At 46.9% G+C, this 17,416-nt stretch overlaps 1 protein-coding gene across 2 annotated transcripts; it reads right to left on the reverse strand.

Annotated features, from left to right (window-relative positions):
* Positions 1-2,958: 2,958 nt before the first annotated feature.
* HOXA11 (homeobox A11) lies at positions 2,959-7,683 on the reverse strand. Of its 2 annotated transcripts, XM_015418576.1 has the most exons (3): positions 7,537-7,683; positions 6,222-6,811; positions 2,959-4,427 (listed from the first exon to the last, which is right to left on the reverse strand). In XM_015418576.1, the coding sequence occupies exons 2-3, from the start codon at positions 6,769-6,771 to the stop codon at positions 4,195-4,197; spliced, it is 783 nt and encodes a 260-aa protein (XP_015274062.1). In that variant the 5' UTR covers positions 6,772-6,811; positions 7,537-7,683; the 3' UTR covers positions 2,959-4,194. The 2 variants fall into 2 exon arrangements, with proteins under 2 accessions (XP_015274062.1, XP_015274061.1); XM_015418575.1 differs by lacking the exon at positions 7,537-7,683 and having other exon boundaries at positions 6,222-6,964.
* Between the last annotated feature and the right edge of the window lie 9,733 nt (positions 7,684-17,416).

Consider the following 17,416-nt stretch of genomic DNA (forward strand, 5'->3'; position numbering starts at 1 on the left):
TGAAGGACACCGATCTTTCGAGTCGTGGGGAGGGGGGGGAGAAAGGAGGGACATGTAGCAGGAACCTAAAGGTCCAGAAAATTGGGTTCGGCGGGGTTTGCGTCGCTGCCTCTGGGCTTCGGCCTACCGCTCTAAGAATCCAGTTCACTGTACAGGTCCTATGCAATGCTGATGGGATCTAGGCCCTGCCCTCAACGGCCCAGCGTGGTCAGGCCGAGGATGCCAAGCCAAACCCTGAGCTGTTAAGCTGCCTTTCACTTGGCGTCACTCTCAAAATACTTTCACATAAACATACTAGATAGAGATCAATAGAGACGTTTGGAGCTCCAGGCTCTCTCCAAGCACCGACTGCCATTGAACATTTCTTGCTGCACCAAAGGGGCTTTCGCTCTTGGAGTCCAAGGATATCGATTTCCACCTTCCGCTTAGAAATGGGGGGGGGAGGGAAAGTGACGTTGGCCTCAGAAGAAAAAAGGCTTTTAATAAATGCTGCTGTTAACCACACACTGATGATCTTTGCCAAACCGGAATGAATAACCTACGGCTCAGATTCAATAAGGCCATCAAAATAATCTGCCATTTTCGGTCTTCGCTGCAATAGATCTAGTTGATAGAGAGCACCTCTTGCTCTGCACATAAACGTCAAGATTCATAATATTTCCAGGGGTGCAGTTTTCATAAGGATTTCACCGTCCTGGCTTACGTTTGTTTTACCACCACATGGCCTGCGCATTAGAGTTCTACCTGAAACCTTTCTCCAGGTTCCCGCTTTCCAAAGTTTGCACACCCAGAATTAGGAAGCCTTAAAAAAAAGAGTTGTTTAAAGACCTAACGGAAAAGACATCCACACCCATGGCCTTTCCCTTCCAAACAGGCTTAAGCAGATATAAAGGTTACTCGGGCTGTACCTTGGTAAAAGGTCCTTCCTCTTTCCAAGCTGAGGCTCGAAGGAAATACTCACGGCTCTGGCGCGCTCGCAGCCCGAGGAAGTCAGTCCTGGATACAACTTCTGGACTCTCGCTTTATTCCCCTTGAAGGAGCGCTCAACTGCCTTCGGCTTACCTTAGCAAATCTGACCGTGGAACGTGAAATAATATAACGTGCAACTCCTAGAATGTAAAGGGAACAAAGGCCAAGAATCCCCCCCTTCCTCCCCCCTCCTTCTCCCACTACGGCTTTGACATTGATCTGAAGGACGCCATCTTGTGGCGATCCTGCTCCAAAGCAGGACAGACCTACCAACCAATCCTCCCTGATGCTCTCTTTAACAAACAGATACTACCGCTCCAGACAATTGCCCTGCACGGATCTAACCTCTGCAGCTCTGAGATGGCCGCGAATCTTCGCCCTCGTTTATAGGCCTGCTTTCCAAAGATGCAAACTGGCAGGTCATGGGCACTTGTATGGGTCCCTCGTCCCAGCAACGCCCGGGATGTGCATGTGCTTTAAAACATACACACACACACACAAACTGCGACAAGTAGTGGGCCAGGAAATCACCATCTCCTCCACAGCCCAGAGAAACGCCATGACTCAGGCTAGCCATGAGTAACCAGTTAATTTTTAACTAGGAAAGGAAGTGGCTGGTCGGACGTTTTATGACCATCCGTCTATTCCTCTGCGGGTCTGTCTCCGCTTCTCCACCTCTCTTTCTATCTCCCGCTTTAAAGAGCTGCATTCCTTTGTAGCATGCTAGCCAAACAAACAAACAAACAAGTTTTCCTCTCCGCTCCACTCCCCCCCCCCTTCATCTTTGTACATTTCCTTTGACCAGACGCTGTCTGGCTTGGTGGGGGTTGTCAGCAAAAGCCCAGAGCCATTTAGCCCTTCACCTCAAGGTTATGGGTGATGTCCAAAGCAATACAGAAGTTCAAAGCCAATAAACAATAGGGAAAAAAGGTATGTGCTTTCTTTCCTGATTAAGAACAAAAGGGAAGAATTATCAGCCTCCTGTCACCTCCTCACGAATGTCTCTGGGGTTTTTCAGTCGTCGTCCCCCTGCCCCATAGATCTCTGCAAAGCATTTCGGTCCCAATCACATGCCTGTTGCCCTTCAGACAAAACTGTTTTCCTAGGAGCCACTCACAGCTATCTCCGGCGCAGCTACAAATGCCATTTTGCAGAGCGAACTCCGCCACAAACATTGCTTATGCTTTCAAACAGTGCTTTTAAACACAGGGTGTCTGAAATAACCAAGAGCACCTTGAAGCCAGCTAATGCATGAGCTTATCTGGCGTGTTTTACATCTGCTAACAACCCCCCCATAAACTCTGTAATTTGCCATTATTTTAAAGGTCTGATCTCCCCCCCCCCCAAACCAGCAAAACCTGGCCTCATTCTAGCTGGACTCTGCCTACGCATTCATGAATACCAGACATGTTGCTCCGGCCTGTCCTGAATGACTAGCAACAATAGGTGAGTGGAATTTTCGCCCCAGCATCTCAGTCAGCCTGATTCAAAACCTCAGACCAGATAAAAGAATCCCCATGAATGTAACACTAAGGATAAAAATATAAATTTCCCACATGTTTATTTTAGTTGTGCACCGTTCCACTGTATACATGCAACCAAAGACGTTCGCATATTAAAAAGAAATCTGTATATACAAATATGACCATACATATTTCAAACAGTGATGGGCTATAAATGTATTGCATTTTGTGAACTGTGTAAAGAAATTGCATCCATCTTGGAAGGTGGTAATTTTTAAAAACAACCTACACGGTGTGTTTCACATCTTTTAAAAAAAGACAAACCCGACACCTTTTCAAAAGTATACCAACAAAAACATCATTTTTAAAATGTACAAGTCTTGAAAAACACCATTCTTGTATGAAATATACATTCAGATATTCTCAACAGCAAATGACCTTTACAATAAAACACATATTCTTTGTAAACTGATATAGAATTTTAAATAGTTCTTTTTTTATCACGGTTCTCTCTCTTTCTCTGTCGCTTTGGTTCCTGCTGGGAAATATATTTCTTTATATATACTTAAAATAACTCCAAGGAACTCTCCATTCTTTGATTCTGCTGTCTGAATGACCAAGTAGAACTTACGACATTAACAGTGGACAGCAAGGTTTGGAAACGAATTCATCCTATTTACATCGTTGGCTTTCTACATTAAGGTCTGTCTGCTGGGCCTTCTAAGGAAACCTTTCTTAGTTTAAGGGTCTGATCTCAGTGCATTGGATACATCCAAAGTCAAATTAAGTGTCGCGCGGTCTTTGCCAAACTGTCGTTGTCCACAGGTATTTCCTGAAGAAAGATTGTGAGACAGAAGCCAGAAGCTTCCTTAAACTGATTTACCCTTTTGCAAGTATTAGATTAGTCCTTCTGTATCCCTCTCTCCACCGCTCCCCATTGTTTAAGCACATAAATACAAACATTATGATTTGTCTCAAAAAGGGTGGCCACATTTCGACAGTCGTTACTCATTAAAACGAGAGCGAATTCGAATTGCTAGGAATTCGCCTGGTCCGTGATTGTTTCTTTACCATATATGGCAAAGTGGTACCTGAAATCGTTTCAAAAGGAGCTCGTCAAGTCTTATAGGACATTTCTCTCGCTAACGCAGCACAGTTATATTCAACGTCGGTTCTCAGCAGACATTTATGATTGGCCTTGCAAGGAATTAAGCATTTTTTTAAAAGCATTTTAGATTTTAATTGGTAAGGAGGGTAAACCTTCTTGTGGAAGACGAGGGAGGGAAGGAAGGGTAATGCGGGACAGCCGGTTGTGCATCTATAGCAAAATAGGGAAGGGGGCATTTGAAGATTCTCTTTTTTGGCTTGGCTTTTTTCATTTATCCTCAAACTCGGATGCTGCCATGTGTATCCTTCCAACCAACGCTCCACAGTAAACCAAGTTAATAAAGTTCAAATGATTCTGAAGCCAATACTTCACTCCCCGTTAACAGAACTGTGGTGTGTGAAGATAAGAAGTGGAAACTGAACGCGGACCAAAAGATATTGGGCTCCAAACTGATTCCAGTTGATACGTCAAGCAGGACTTCAAAAAGAAAAAAAAATCTGTACTTTTGCTTTAAAAGAAACACGAGGGGGGGACACCTAGTTTTTCAGAGTCCTCCATCATCTTACAAAACTTCTTCTCATAGGTAACCTTGTGGCTTGACCTTGTCAAGGGCGAGATCTGAATTTAATCTCGTTCTGAAAAATGCTACGAGTTTTAAAGTAGTGGATTAGCTGAGTAATATTGTAATCGGTCCCTGTTAATTTTTTTCTCTTTCATTCTTCTGTTTTGAAACCATATTTTTACTTGACGGTCGGTCAAGTTGAGCATTCGGGAGAGCTGGAGGCGTTTCTCTTTGTTTATATAGACACTGAAGAAGAATTCCCTTTCTAATTCTCTAATCTGATATTTGGTGTATGGGCATCTCTTTTTACGGGTACGTTGTCCACCTGTGGAATGAAAAGATAAAGGCAGAAGCCAGTGAGTCTGGGGCCATATGGATGAGGGAGGGATGGCGGTACATATTTGATCAAGGGACACTCATGTGAAAACAAGCCTTTGGCTTACTACCTGGCTAGTTCTCTCCTACTCAGCATTTATGCACATATTAAATTAACCTTAAGTAAGAAAAAAAATCCCTTGTGCATGCCACAAGGGAAGATAATGGCATGGAGCATCCACTTCAAACGACAGACCCACAGCGTCATCCTGTGCAGGCCTAATCAAAGGGAATATTGCTTGAGTTCCCTAGGTAAGGAAGCGTGCACAGGATTGCCTCCCAGGATGGACAGTACGCCCCGCAGGCACAGTGCCGAGAAGCACAAGGCGGAACAAATGCTGAAAGCAGGATTCTACCTAGACCAGGGCTTGTGCAAGACATTTGGAAAGGTTGTAGCTAAAGATGGGTCACCCAAGATGAGAGCTTCAACCGTGTTCTTCAGTCTGAGGAGCCTACTGAAATTTCAATTTCAGCAGTCATGGGCTGCCATTCTAAAAACACCCTGCTAGAGTAAACCCCATAACATAACACGGGTCTCATTTTCAAATGGACCTGCTTAGGAACAGTCCAATAGTACCTTCCAAATGGGTGACAGCTCGTATGCCTCCCTGCTTATTGAGGATGCTTTTAATCTTAAACTTCTCCTGCTGTTGCTTTTCTATGCCTCCTTTTCTTTTCTTTCTTTAGAAAATACCCATCCCTCTGCATATGACCACCAGTAGTTAAGCCTACGGGCCCTGCTGCTTTGTTCTGAAGTGCCCCCCCCCCATATTTTCTCCCTTCGCTGCGTCTCATTCCTCGCCACAGTGGCTGTTACGTTTTTGAAGCAAAATTAATCTCTTCTGAAGCCCATTTATTCGTCCTCTCCCCCGCACGCTTCCAAGGCCTTTTACATTACATATTAGTGCTACCTTCTATTTTTTTTTAAAAAAAGAAACACAACAGCGCTCCCTTTCCTAGTACATCTCGGCTGCAAGGGTATTTTCCTGCTCTTGACTTCTGGGGTGGGGTGGGGAGAGAAAAATGCCACATTAAAAAACAAAAAACCAAACCGGCTGTGACAGATTGAATAACAATTGCAAGGAACAACAAACTGTTGGACAGACGGCAACACGTAATTGCCACAGTGCCTTAGGAAAATGGCTTCCTTTAGACAAAAAAGGGCCAGCTTTAGGTTAATTTGTTGCGTTTAATATATTGCTACAATGCAGGCGGCTACTTTATCTGTTCAACACTATTCTCGTGCAATCGTTAAAAACAGGGATGGCTTTGAATCCAACCCTCTAACTAGGCTTCTGGGGCAACACATGGCTTTTATAAAAAAAAAAAAAAAAGGAAAAAAATCACAGGATTACATGGATATCAAAGGAGTCTGAAATCCCCTTTTGGGCGAATTTTACAGGCGCAAAACGTGCGTTATTATATTTTCGAGACTTTGAGTATAGAACCTCCCCCCCTTCCCCTCTTTTTTCTTCTTTTTTTTGATTTAAAGGGAGAAAAACTTTTTTTCCCTCTCCCCCCCCCAAAAAAAAGGCATCCATTGGCCGGTGGGTATTTCACGGCCAATTTCAGTCCTCACCACGTGATCTCGCCTTTTATAACAAAGTTTTGTTGGGGGAAATCTAAAGGCCCTTCATAAACCTTATATGCTTATAAAACAGCATATAAAAATTTAACAGCGGCGCTGCGCTAAGATTTCCAAGTCCCTTTCATAAAAGCGCTAGGGCGCTGCCTTTATACGTACTGGAGCCGCTGGATTTCTCCTCATTGTTGCCGGAAGACGAGCCTGGGCTGCTGCTGCTCTCCAGCCGCCGCCGTCTCTCCTTCTCCTCTGCCGCCGCCGTGGCTGCTGCCGCCGCCGCCGCCACCACCGGAGCGGCTCCCGAGGCCGGCGCTTTCTCGCCGCTCTTCTCTCCGGCGTAGTCCGCGTGGTTCTCCGCCGTGCCATAGGCGGTCTCGAAGAACTGGTCGAAAGCCTGGGGCAGCACCCCGTTCCGCCCCACCGTGCTATAGAAATTGGAGGAGACGTTGTTGGTGCCGGCCGCGGCGGGGTGGTGGTAGACGTTGGCCGGGCTTTTGCCGAACATCTCGCCCATGCTGGCCGCCGCCGCCGCCGCCGCCGCCGTGTTGGTGGCCGGCAGGCAGTCTCTGTGCATGATCTCCTCGGCCGAGTAGCAGTGGGGGAGATTGTTCCGGGGGTGCCACTTACTGGCCGGATCAATGGCATACTCCCGGAAGGTGACTTCTCGCACAGGTTGGACCTGGGGTAGGTTGGAGGAGTAGGAGTATGTCATGGGGCGAGAAGACGGGGTCTGGGGCAGGAAGGAAGGGAGGCTGGAGAAATCAGGACCCGAAACGTAGTAAGTACAACTTGGCAAATACATGTTAGAGGAACAAGGAACACGCTCATCAAAATCCATCATTAGGCTACCTCGGGCTCTCCGCATTAGCCGAGCTTAACATGATTCTCTAATGCAGCTGCCTCTTTGAAGCAGATCCGTGAAGTAAGAAATTTGGAGACGTAAGCTGACGTGGAAATCTATCCCCATCCTTAGCAGGGAGGCGCTGGTCACGTGACCAAATGTTGAAATTGACAAGCTGCGAGTAAGGGCCCTCTCCCTCCCTCCCCCCCCTCCTTCCCCTTCTTTGTAGCCATCTCAAGGGAAGCAACAGATCGTCACTTGGGTCTTTTGGCCAAAGCCAAGAAATCTTAAATGTAACTCAGGCGGGCCTCGTGGATGATTAGGGGGGGGGGGGAGGGAGACGCGTGGCCCCTCTTTCTTTCTGTCCTCCTCAGCGCATTTCCCTTTCTCTCCCTTTTCTCACCAGCTCCCCCCGCCCGCCCCCGCCCGTATCGGGAGATCTCGAGCCCATTAAGCAGGGGATGCAATTAGAAACGCGCGCGGAGCCCCCCTCCCCTTTCCACAGCTTGTTGAACGGCTTCGGAGAGGTGCCGGGTAATCTTGTAATTCTGCCCAGGCTCTGACTGCTGGGAAGCCGGGCTCCGACAGCCTCGGGTCCCTGTGATGTGTTCCTGCCGAAGACACTCACTCACTCACCCAGCCCCGCAGGCTTGTGCTGAAGACGTGGTCGGGAAGAATGTGCCGGGGTCAAGTCTGTACCGATTTCCATGGTGAAGGGATGACACGACTCGCCCTCACGTTCATTTCCGAAGCGCTCAGAGCCCTGCCTGCCTTCCCTTCCCTACATGCTAACCTCGGGTAGCCTGGGCGGCTGCAGCACAGCTCTGCTCCAGGTATTTCGTGATACTTGATGCTCGCCCAGCCAGGCTCTCCGCTCTCTCCACTCCCACATGCGTGAAAGCCAGTGGCTTGGATTTTATTGTTCCTTGCCATGCCAGGAAATCTTTTGAATTGCAGCCCACCAGGTTAGAGAGAGAGAGAGCATTAGCCGAGCTAAGCGAAATCCTTGAGGAAACCAAGGACAGGTTAAGCGATCCACACGTCACACCGACCCTGAAACGTACTCCTCGGAAGTAAGTCCCGCCGATTGCACTGGGTTCACTGCAACCAGTAGACTCTCCTTGCTTAGAACCGGCGTGTGAACGTCTAGGGTGGTTGTGAGACAGAAGAGAGCCTGGCCCGGGAGATGCTTCGCCCTTCCTAACAAAGCTGCCGAGAGAATTTGGCCGAGGAAAGGGCAGACTGAGAGAGCGAGAGCCCCAGCCTGCACTCCAGTGCACAGACTTGTGAGTAGGGCCCGCTGAACTCAGTGGCATTTGCTTCTTGAGTAAGCAGGCACAGGGCCGGGCTGCACATAAAACCCTTTTACACACTCGCAACCCAGGGAGAGCCAAAGAAAGCAGGGAAGCGGGGCCAAACAACACAGCAACACCTACAGGAAGCCGGTCCCGCTCTTCTGCACCGTTGTGCTACAATGGGGATGCAGAAAGGTTGCTTAGCTGGGTCTAATTATCACAAGGGGGAAAGGCCACAAAACAACGGATTCTGGGTTTGGTGCAGTCTGGGAACCGAACAGATTTCCTATCTTTCTGGGAGGCGGGAGGGAGTGGACCTTTTTGTAAACTATGGAAAGGAAACTTGGGATGGGGAACGGGTGGGGGGTGGGAGAAATCTCACTTTTAAATATACACTCTACTGTTCCCTGAGATGTAATCCTGTATTTATATACGGGCGAGTAACAGCCCTACTGTACATACTGGAGATCCTCGGGATTTAAATGTCAGGATCGATTTGTTTATTTATTGCTGAGCTTATCCTAACTGACTCAATAACAAATCTAATCATGTTGGATCTTGGGGGGTGGGGAACTCTCATTATGTATTTTTCCTGTGTTCGATTTAACTATACTAAGCTTTAAATATCAATATTAACCAGTAATTACTTTGTAGTGGTGTAAACGAATGTATTAGCATGTTTATATGCCTTTTACCCCCCCCACACACTTTCTTTCTTTCTCTTTCTCTCTCTCTTTTACAAGGGCTACCAATCGCAAATCAAAGGCTTTGGACATATCCCTTTAATGAACTCTTTATTTTGGATCGCCGCAAGAACTTTTATGGGCCTTCAACGTTTGTGAGCTGAACTTGAAATTATTAATTAATCTCCTCTGCTTGTCCTATTTGCCAAGAGAGTGGATGAAAACAGGAGATAAGCGTGTCATCAAAGGACTATTTACAGATCGCTTGGGTCTGTGTGGGACTATAAAACGGTTTTATTTCTTTTCTTTGGGGGGGGGTAGGGGAAAGGAGCAGAAATATGCGACACTGATGCTTGCCAATTGTTTTTAACGAGAGCCTTTTGCTTTTATTTTCCCTCTGCCCTGTTTTTTTTGGGGGGGGGGTAAAGAAAAGGTTTCCTTGCCCAACCTTCCCTTGCTCCAGTCCTTGATATGAAAAATGGATTCATCCCCTTCCTTTCCCCTTTCTCCCGACACATTGACTCTCTGAAGGATTCCCCCCCCCGTGGATAACAAAGGCGCCACCATTGCATAGACTGGCCCCGCCTCTTCTGCCCTGGCAAACAACTTTCTTTGCACTTGTGTGTGTGTGTGTGGGGGGGGACTTTTTCAAGCTCTAATTGAACCCGACGCGTCTAGGAGAACCAAAAGCAGTTCTAGACTGGCCGGGGTGGGGGGAGGGGGGTTTATGGCACTTTTGGCAGTCAACTTCAGCTTGTCTCGAAGCAGACAACGGCAGAGCTGACCAGCGTAGGATAGGAGACGCCACCTACGTGGATTCCCCTCCTGGCCTTCAAGAAATCTGCGGCAGCCTTGGGCATACAGTAAGGGGGGGGGGCAGGTTTGAGAGAAGGTGGTTTGTAGGACCGGGCGCTGGAGCCCTTTGGCTGGCCATTTCCCTCGGAGCCCTGCCTGATCAATCCTTTCAGACAAAGGAGAAAATTAAGGATCTGTTGGGAGGGAGGGAGGGAAGGGGAGACCAACTAAGAATGAACCAGGGCGCGCGCGGGGGGGGGGCTTGTCTGCAGCCTTAGCGTCCTCCTGTCTCGCGTGGATTATAGGTTGTGGCTTTGCAGAGATGCCTGGAGGTTTTAGAAACCTGCCTTCTAAGGCAAGGGAGGGGGAGGGGGTGCCGGGTATCCTGCCAAGCGTTTGCATTTGCAGAGCCCTTCGAGAGCATCATTGAAAGGACCTAAGGGTGCCGTTCGTCTGGGAAGCAGGGAGCACCCAAGGCACAATTCTTCGCTTTATTCCCTATTAAGTGAAAGGTAGCTAATGTGCATCTAAGCCTTCGAAGCGGTCGGTAATGACGGCCAGCCTGCTGCTAGGTTGCTATTTTTGAACGCCTTAAGGAGGCTTTTTGTATGCTTTCTCCACGAAATGCTGCTATAATGCAATATTTGTGACTTCCTGGCTTGGGAGGGGGCTGGGGGGAGGGGGCGGAGAGGAGGGAGCATCTCCAGCCTGGCGCCCTCCCCGCTTACCTTGGGGAGACTCGTGATAATAGCAGCAGGCAGCTCCGTTCAGACAGAAAATGCAGAGCTGCGGTTGCGTGGAAGGAGCCGGGGCGGGCGGGGAACAGAACGTCGCTGTGGAGGTTTGGTGGAGATTATAGGATACCACAGACACTTACACAAAAAAGGGACAGGAGTTTATGTAAATATAGATTATTTTGGTTTTTTAAAAATGCACAGTTCAAAATGTTTCCTTTGTTCCACAAAATCTCCGTTCCATAACATGCAAACGCCTCTTCTTCTTTTAACCTACAAGGTGTTCTGAAAGACATCTGCTTTATACAAATAGATGCGCACGTATATGCGGCAACGTGTTTATAGGGGGGAAAACAGATTATAGCATTACTTTGCCATTCCGTGCATGTCACACACAAATATCTAACCGAAATGTATTCCCCCCCCCCATCCTAAGCGCAAGGAAATGAATTCCAAGGAAATTACTTTCAATTTAGATTTAGGGGATTTGTGATGATAATCTGTTCAATGTGTTCTTTGTGTGTGTGTGTGCTGTGGTTGTCTTATGGTGAGATATGTCTAATCTCTAGGTACTGGCACAAAAATAAATATAAGAACATACAATTTATTTAAAGCTTCCAAACAAGAAGTGGGAAGCTATTTTACCAATCCATGGCTTTTCTTTTAGAATGAAAGCAATGCCGTGCTATTGCAACACAGCTTGTCAAATACAGATTTTAATGCAAACGTCCTCAAGCCATTCTTCCGCGCACTGTATTCGCTGTGCTGTTTTATTAGTCTTCTAAAATACATTTTTTAAGGTGGGGGGGAGAGCCTGCTTATATAGACCTATGAATAAATTCAGGTGGAGAGCTCCTGCCAAGTGAAACACTTTTAAATCCCACTAATTCCAGTAGGTCGGATTTCCGCTTGTGATCCCATCTCAGTCTATGGTATTTAAGGGCCGTTAACTCATGTTTCCAAAGTTATTATCTATTTGAAATATACTTAAGATAGTGTCTTCTTCCCTATAAGTAATGAATTTTTAACAAAATACAGTAATTGTTTCTGATGTTGGTTGCCCACTACATTTAGATTCGAAAAGTGGGCATGTTTAACTCCAAAGTGCAAACAAATAATAGATAAATAAGGTGTCTTTTTGTTGCTTTCTGCAGTAATGCTAATTTGTTTTGGAAGCAAGCCGTTGATGGAGGTTAAATATTCAATTAAATATTTAGTCTAGATCCAATCTTAACTAGAGGGGGAAGAACACACCTTGAAAATCAATGGCCATGATTCTGGAAAGGTTAAGCTCTCTTAGGTGCCGCTGGTTTCAACTAGAACAAATTTAGGCACGCAATTAACTCTATCATCGAAACAAATGGGACTTAAACGTGTTTAAATTTACTTGGAACCTGCCCAGACAGATTTTATTCCAAGTCTGTTTTTAGATTCGGGTTGTTAAGAGAAATAAGTAAGTTCCGTTTTCACTTCATACCCTTATTTATCAAGGAATAGAATAATTAATAAATATGACGTAAGTTTTCATTCACATAAGGACAGCATGTAACTTTATGAAATCATTCACCTCTTTGTCTGCCTTTCCCCCCTTTCTAAAGCTATTGTGGATTAGAGATTTTTAATTTATCCTTCCACATCCTGTAATATTGTCACTCTTCCCAGTTTTAGAAGTCCCATAGCTTTGAACGTTTACGTCCAAGTAACTTCTTCTCTCTTTCTCATGCTTTCCTTTTTTTCTTTTGGGAAACCGGTGTTATTTGCTGAAATTCTTTGTACTTGTGGCATTTTAGTACACCAGAATCTTCCAATCTATGTAACATAAATGTAATAAAATAAAAATAAAGATTTTTAAAAGCCAATATATTTTTTGTCAGATGACGACCACACTCGTGTCCTTCTCTGTACAGGTCTCTGAGCCCAGTTATACATTTGTTTCCATTACAACCATTCCCAACAGTCTCTGTGTTTCCGTAGAAAACCTTCACTCTGGTAAACCCTTGAATACTCTCTGATCATTTGCACTTGGGAACCATTTGCAGTGAAACAGAAAGCAAGAAGTGGGTTCTATGATTTTGGAGGTTCTTCTGCAACTGACTACCCGGGACACGTGGATTGCACATACTGTTCCGCATACTTCCTCCATTATCTGTTCCATTCCCTCCTCACCGTTGTCCCCTTACGAAAATATGGGAAATAGGCCCAATATTTTTATACATATCCAAATACAGATGCAAGAAACTACGGTGTCTAGACCAGCTGGTTTATCAGGGGATAATAAGAGGAAAAGTCCAGATTTCCTTTCAAACGAGTTACGCTCATATTCGCTGAATTTCTCCCACGTTCATGGCCACTGCCCAGGACGAGCACCAGTGGATTGTTATCATTAGAGCAAGGCCATTCTCCTTAGTCCCCTTTCAAGAGCGCTCCCGCCTCTCTCCAGAATTGCTTTAGCAGCCTGCTGCCTCAAAAAACCAGAGCCTACACGGGTACATTTAAAAGAAATCATCAGGATTCTTCTCGGCAGGATGTGCTGGGACATCCCAATGAGGAGCCCCGGCGCAGCTGCAGGAGGTGGCGGGGTTCCACTGAAGTGCTCTGTCTTGTCTGCTTGCTCCTTTGCTTTCCCTTTGTCTACAAACAGCAGAAACAACCACAGGGCAACATTCCCGGTATGACATATTTAGAAGTATTATCCCAGGTGATGCCTTGAACTTGACCTTCAGTTTCTTAATCAACCAAACTGGAACAAAAACCTTTCTCTAAAGTGATTGTACCGCATCCTCCTTCCGCTTTATTCACGTCTGTCGATTTGTCGGCTGGAAAGAGAAGCCTACACTAGACTGCGAGCACCAAAATAAGGTTTGGTAATAGGGAAATACTTAGACATCTGTACAATAGTACCACCTGTTCTGAAGGCATGCACCCCCTTTCATCTGAGTCACCGAGCAAAGACACAAACACTATCTTCAGTACATGAAGGATGCATGCTAGAAGACCTTAAACACACAGGCGCGAAAAAGAATTTACGGAGCTCTTTGCACTGCCACTCAATGACCCCAGACAAAATACAAACGGCAAAGCAGCGACGCAGAATTAAGGCCGTAATCCTGGGCACATTTAAGAGGAAGTAGTTCCTAATGATCATAACGACTCGCAGAGGCGCTTACTATTGCTCTCTTACTGCACTCCTATGTACATCTACTTGAAAATAAGTACCACGGAATCAGTGGCCGCTTCCTCCTAAGTAAAAACGCTTAGGATCGCTCTGTCAATCGGTTCTGGTTAGATTTGAATACATTGCGGGCCTGGCCGCTGGTAGATTGTGACAATGAAGGAGGGGACTGGATGCCTTCTATATTGGCCTTCTGTATAATATGGCTGACATTACTCCAGCCCGGTGGGCCGACCTGCCTGATCTGAGGCCGAAATGGAATTCTGCATGTTGGATGGGCATCCCCTGAGTCATTTGCATAAATAATGACCGGATAAATAGTAATCAGGGGGAAAGGGACTACCAGGCCCCAGCCCTCAGACGGCCTCCGTTTAGGTATTCTCCAGATTAAGGGGGGGGGGGATATATGAATCCTATTTAAAACGAGCCAAATGTTTAGTCTACACCCCCAAACAATATTTGTAGCGCAAACTACACAAAACCAAAAGCATTCTGAAGGCAGGGCCCAGATTGCAGGAAATGGCGTTTATACCACCGTGTGGGGCCTTTAGACAATTCTGGATACTCTAAATTAACAAAAGGAAGTCGATTCAGTTAAATCTGTGAGGGGTGGGGGATTCCTGGTCTTTCTTGTGAACGCTGAGTTGTCTCCAAGATAAATAATCTTACTAGAGGATGTACTGACGAATTCGTTCATGTATTATGAAGGCTTCACTCATTTGTTGAGGTTTTGGATTGCCACGCAGCTTTGAAAGAAGGCAAAGGAACCGGGGGGGGGGGGGCAACAAAAAAAGCGCGAGCCACATGGATTAAAAAAAGGGAAGGGGGCGGGGGGGGGGGGCGAACACAACAATGTCCGACGCAACCCCACTCTTTCTATTTGACAGCAATTTGAAGTGGGGGGGGGGGCGGGAGAGGAGAAGAATTCAGTTACTTCACAGAAATCTAGAAATGCATATCGAATTATAGTAATGATATACCGACACCTTCCACTTGTGATATACTCCCCCCCCCTTTAAGCAAATCCCAGGAAAAAGTAAAGCCCCCTAGCTCTTAGCCTTTTGCTTTGGCAGATAACCAGCACTATTTCGTGCTGCCGACCACATTTGCCTGTGGGGAGGGCGCAGTGGGGCTTCTGGAAAGCAAGGATATTTCACGCCCTTGATAAATGCCTGATGGCCACGATCCAGATTAAACGAAGAATCCCGATTCCTCATGTAATACCCCTATCTTATCTATGAACCCCAGTATGGCTGGGGTGAGAAAATCGAAGTCTCTGTGCATGCGTGTGAGCGTGTGGAGGGGTGATCCAAAGCCGATAGAAAGGAAGTTCAAAGGCAGGATTTGGGGGGACAAAGTGGGGGGGGGGGAGAACAGAAGCTGACCGAAAGCGACTTCAAAGGACACCGTTGAAGAAACCAGGAGTCTTGAACCGTTTTGAAATTCAGCAGGGCAAAGAGAAGACGCGGCACCGCGCGCCCTTCTAATGGGGGGGGGGGTGGGGGCGTCGAAGTTATGGAACAGGCTTACCCCAGTCTCCGAGGTCCGGTCTGCTGGCGCAGAACATGAAAGGGAAGGCTGGCAAGCAGTTCTCCCGGCTGGCCTCCAAACCTCCAAATCAGTTCCAACTGGGGGGAGGGGAGAGACCCCTCCACCGAGAAAGCCCCGTCGAAGTCGGTTCATCGCGAACCAGCGGCGGTTCGAATCCCACGGTGATCGGCAGGGCAGAGCCACCAAGGGTTAATGCTCCTCCTCGCTAAGGGCTCCAGCCGACCGTGCCCCAACATCTCCCGCTAATGATCGCTTCTTCCTCCCAAATCCTGCTGATTAAAGTTCCGATGGCGATTTATCAGGCAAAACAAGGTGAGGGAAATCAGACTCAAATGCTGCGTAATCCCGCGTTAGTCCTCTCTCTTCCCCCCGTCTGACTTATAGGGAAAGTCCGAATGTTTTTGATTACGGGACACCCTGACGCTCCCTCCCCAATTCACCATGGGTCACAGTACAGTAATGACCGTGGATTGTGCGTTGTAGGACTTGACCTTTACGACGTAGAAGAGGGCGCTTTCTTTCGCGCTGCATGAGGAGATGGGGGGGAGGGGGAGGGGGGAGGGAAAAACTACTATGTAAACGCATGGTTAAAAGATAATATGTAAAATTTGTGTAAAACAATTAAAGTTTGGAAGTCTTGATTCAGAGCAATATCAAGGAGAGAAAGGAACCTTCTCTCTCTCTCTCTCTCTCTCTCTAAAAAAAGGGGGGGTTGGCCATTGATTAGCGACTCTCCCTCCAGTTTCGTCCCTGTAACGCGACCACCCTCCTGTCCTCCCTGTCTCCCTCCCCCTCGGAAGAGAGAAGAGCCGAGGGGATCGGGGCGGGGAGGGGGAAGGACGCGAAAGTGAAACTGGGATTAGTGGCGCACAGACGCTGCCTTTCCGATCTGTGGGATGGGCCTTGGCTTCTTCGGAATGAGCGGGGAGATGCGTGGCGGCCATAGCTCCTTTCTCCTCTTCTTAGCCGCCTTTCAGATTGGCCCTGTTCTTAAATGTATGCCTACTGCTAATTAAACATGCTCTACGTTCCTATCTTTCAGCAGCGAGATTGCCCATTTGAGCGTTAAAACGGTACTTGAATTCAGCCAAGGTCATTTTCAAAACAACACCCTATGCGATGCTCCCTCTAAGCTGTGGAGTCTTGTGAGCAAAAATTCTACTTTGTGAGCTACTGGCATTAATGTTGTGAGCGAGCGACTTGGCTCCTGCATAAACTAGTTTGCTCTGGAGCCATCTTTCCTGAGCTAAGACAAAAATGTGTGAGCCGGAGGCTAAAAAACGGTGACCTAGCTCACACTAACTCAGCTTAGAGGGAACACTCCCCTACAGTCACCGATCTGAAGCTGAAATAGTTCCCGGTTGCTTCCCCCACCTCACCCCCACCTCAAGCAAACGAAGTAATACCCTGAAAAGCTTAATCTACTCTGCATTCCAGTCATTAGGGCGGGAGGCACCAAGTGCTGGGCACTTTTAAACGGAAGTTATCTTTGGGGGGGAGGCGATGGGTGAGATACCGATTCGCATCTACCACTGAATTCCTTCTAGGAAATAAACGGCTGTCAAATGTTATTTCCGGTTGCAAAACACCTCTGTTATTGCCCGGTTGGTTTGTTTTATAAACTTACCTGTCCTTTGCAATCATTATTTAGCTCCTTTCCGCTTTTTGGGAATTCTAAAGGGAAATTTACCGGAAGGATAAGCTGGCTACTGAAGGCAACGACACGAGCTGCAAGAATCGCAATGACTCCAATCCACAAACGCTGCCGCAGAATGTTACAGAGCGTGGGGTTTGTTTCCATAGGCTTAATATTTTTCCACCCCACGGGAAAAGTTTCGAATCTGGGGGTGGATGGGGGGATTCGGACATGCTTTTCTTCTAAACCCCCTCCCCCAGTTGAGGATATACGTCTACATGCAACCTGCAACACAAAACAGTATTATTAAAATCAATTCAATTTATTAAGTTGTTCCTATTTTCCTAGGGGTTTTAAAGTTGCTTTTGGGAGGGGATTAAATCCGAGTGTTTCTATGGAGCCACTGAAGAACACCGAGGTAAGGTCCAGCCTCCAGCCCCCTGCCGGGGCATTCCCGGCCAGCCAGGGCCGCTGCAGCAGAGCCTCTGCGGTGTGGCGACGGGTTCCATTTTTGATCGACGCTCTTCTAACACCGATATTAGGCATATATTTAAAGGAGGCAGGCAGCAGATGGGGGAGAGGGGAAAGCAGTGATACGAGAGCAGCAATTTGTACTGGGAAATATATGTGCCAACAGTTTAAGGGAAAAT

This window comes from Gekko japonicus, unplaced genomic scaffold, assembly GCF_001447785.1.
Source record: "Gekko japonicus isolate JY-2015 unplaced genomic scaffold, Gekko_japonicus_V1.1 scaffold341, whole genome shotgun sequence".
Taxonomy (NCBI): Eukaryota; Metazoa; Chordata; class Lepidosauria; order Squamata; family Gekkonidae; genus Gekko; species Gekko japonicus.

What these genes read in the sequence shown, in the direction of transcription:
- HOXA11 (XM_015418575.1), bottom strand. Translation starts at nt 6,924, where the DNA reads ATGCGGAGAGCCCGAGGTAGCCTAATGATGGATTTTGATGAGCGTGTT. An exon ending in GGAGAAATCCAGCGGCTCCA is followed by an intron (nt 4,428 to 6,221) that starts GTACGTATAAAG and finishes TTCATTCCACAG; the next exon opens with GTGGACAACGTACCCGTAAA.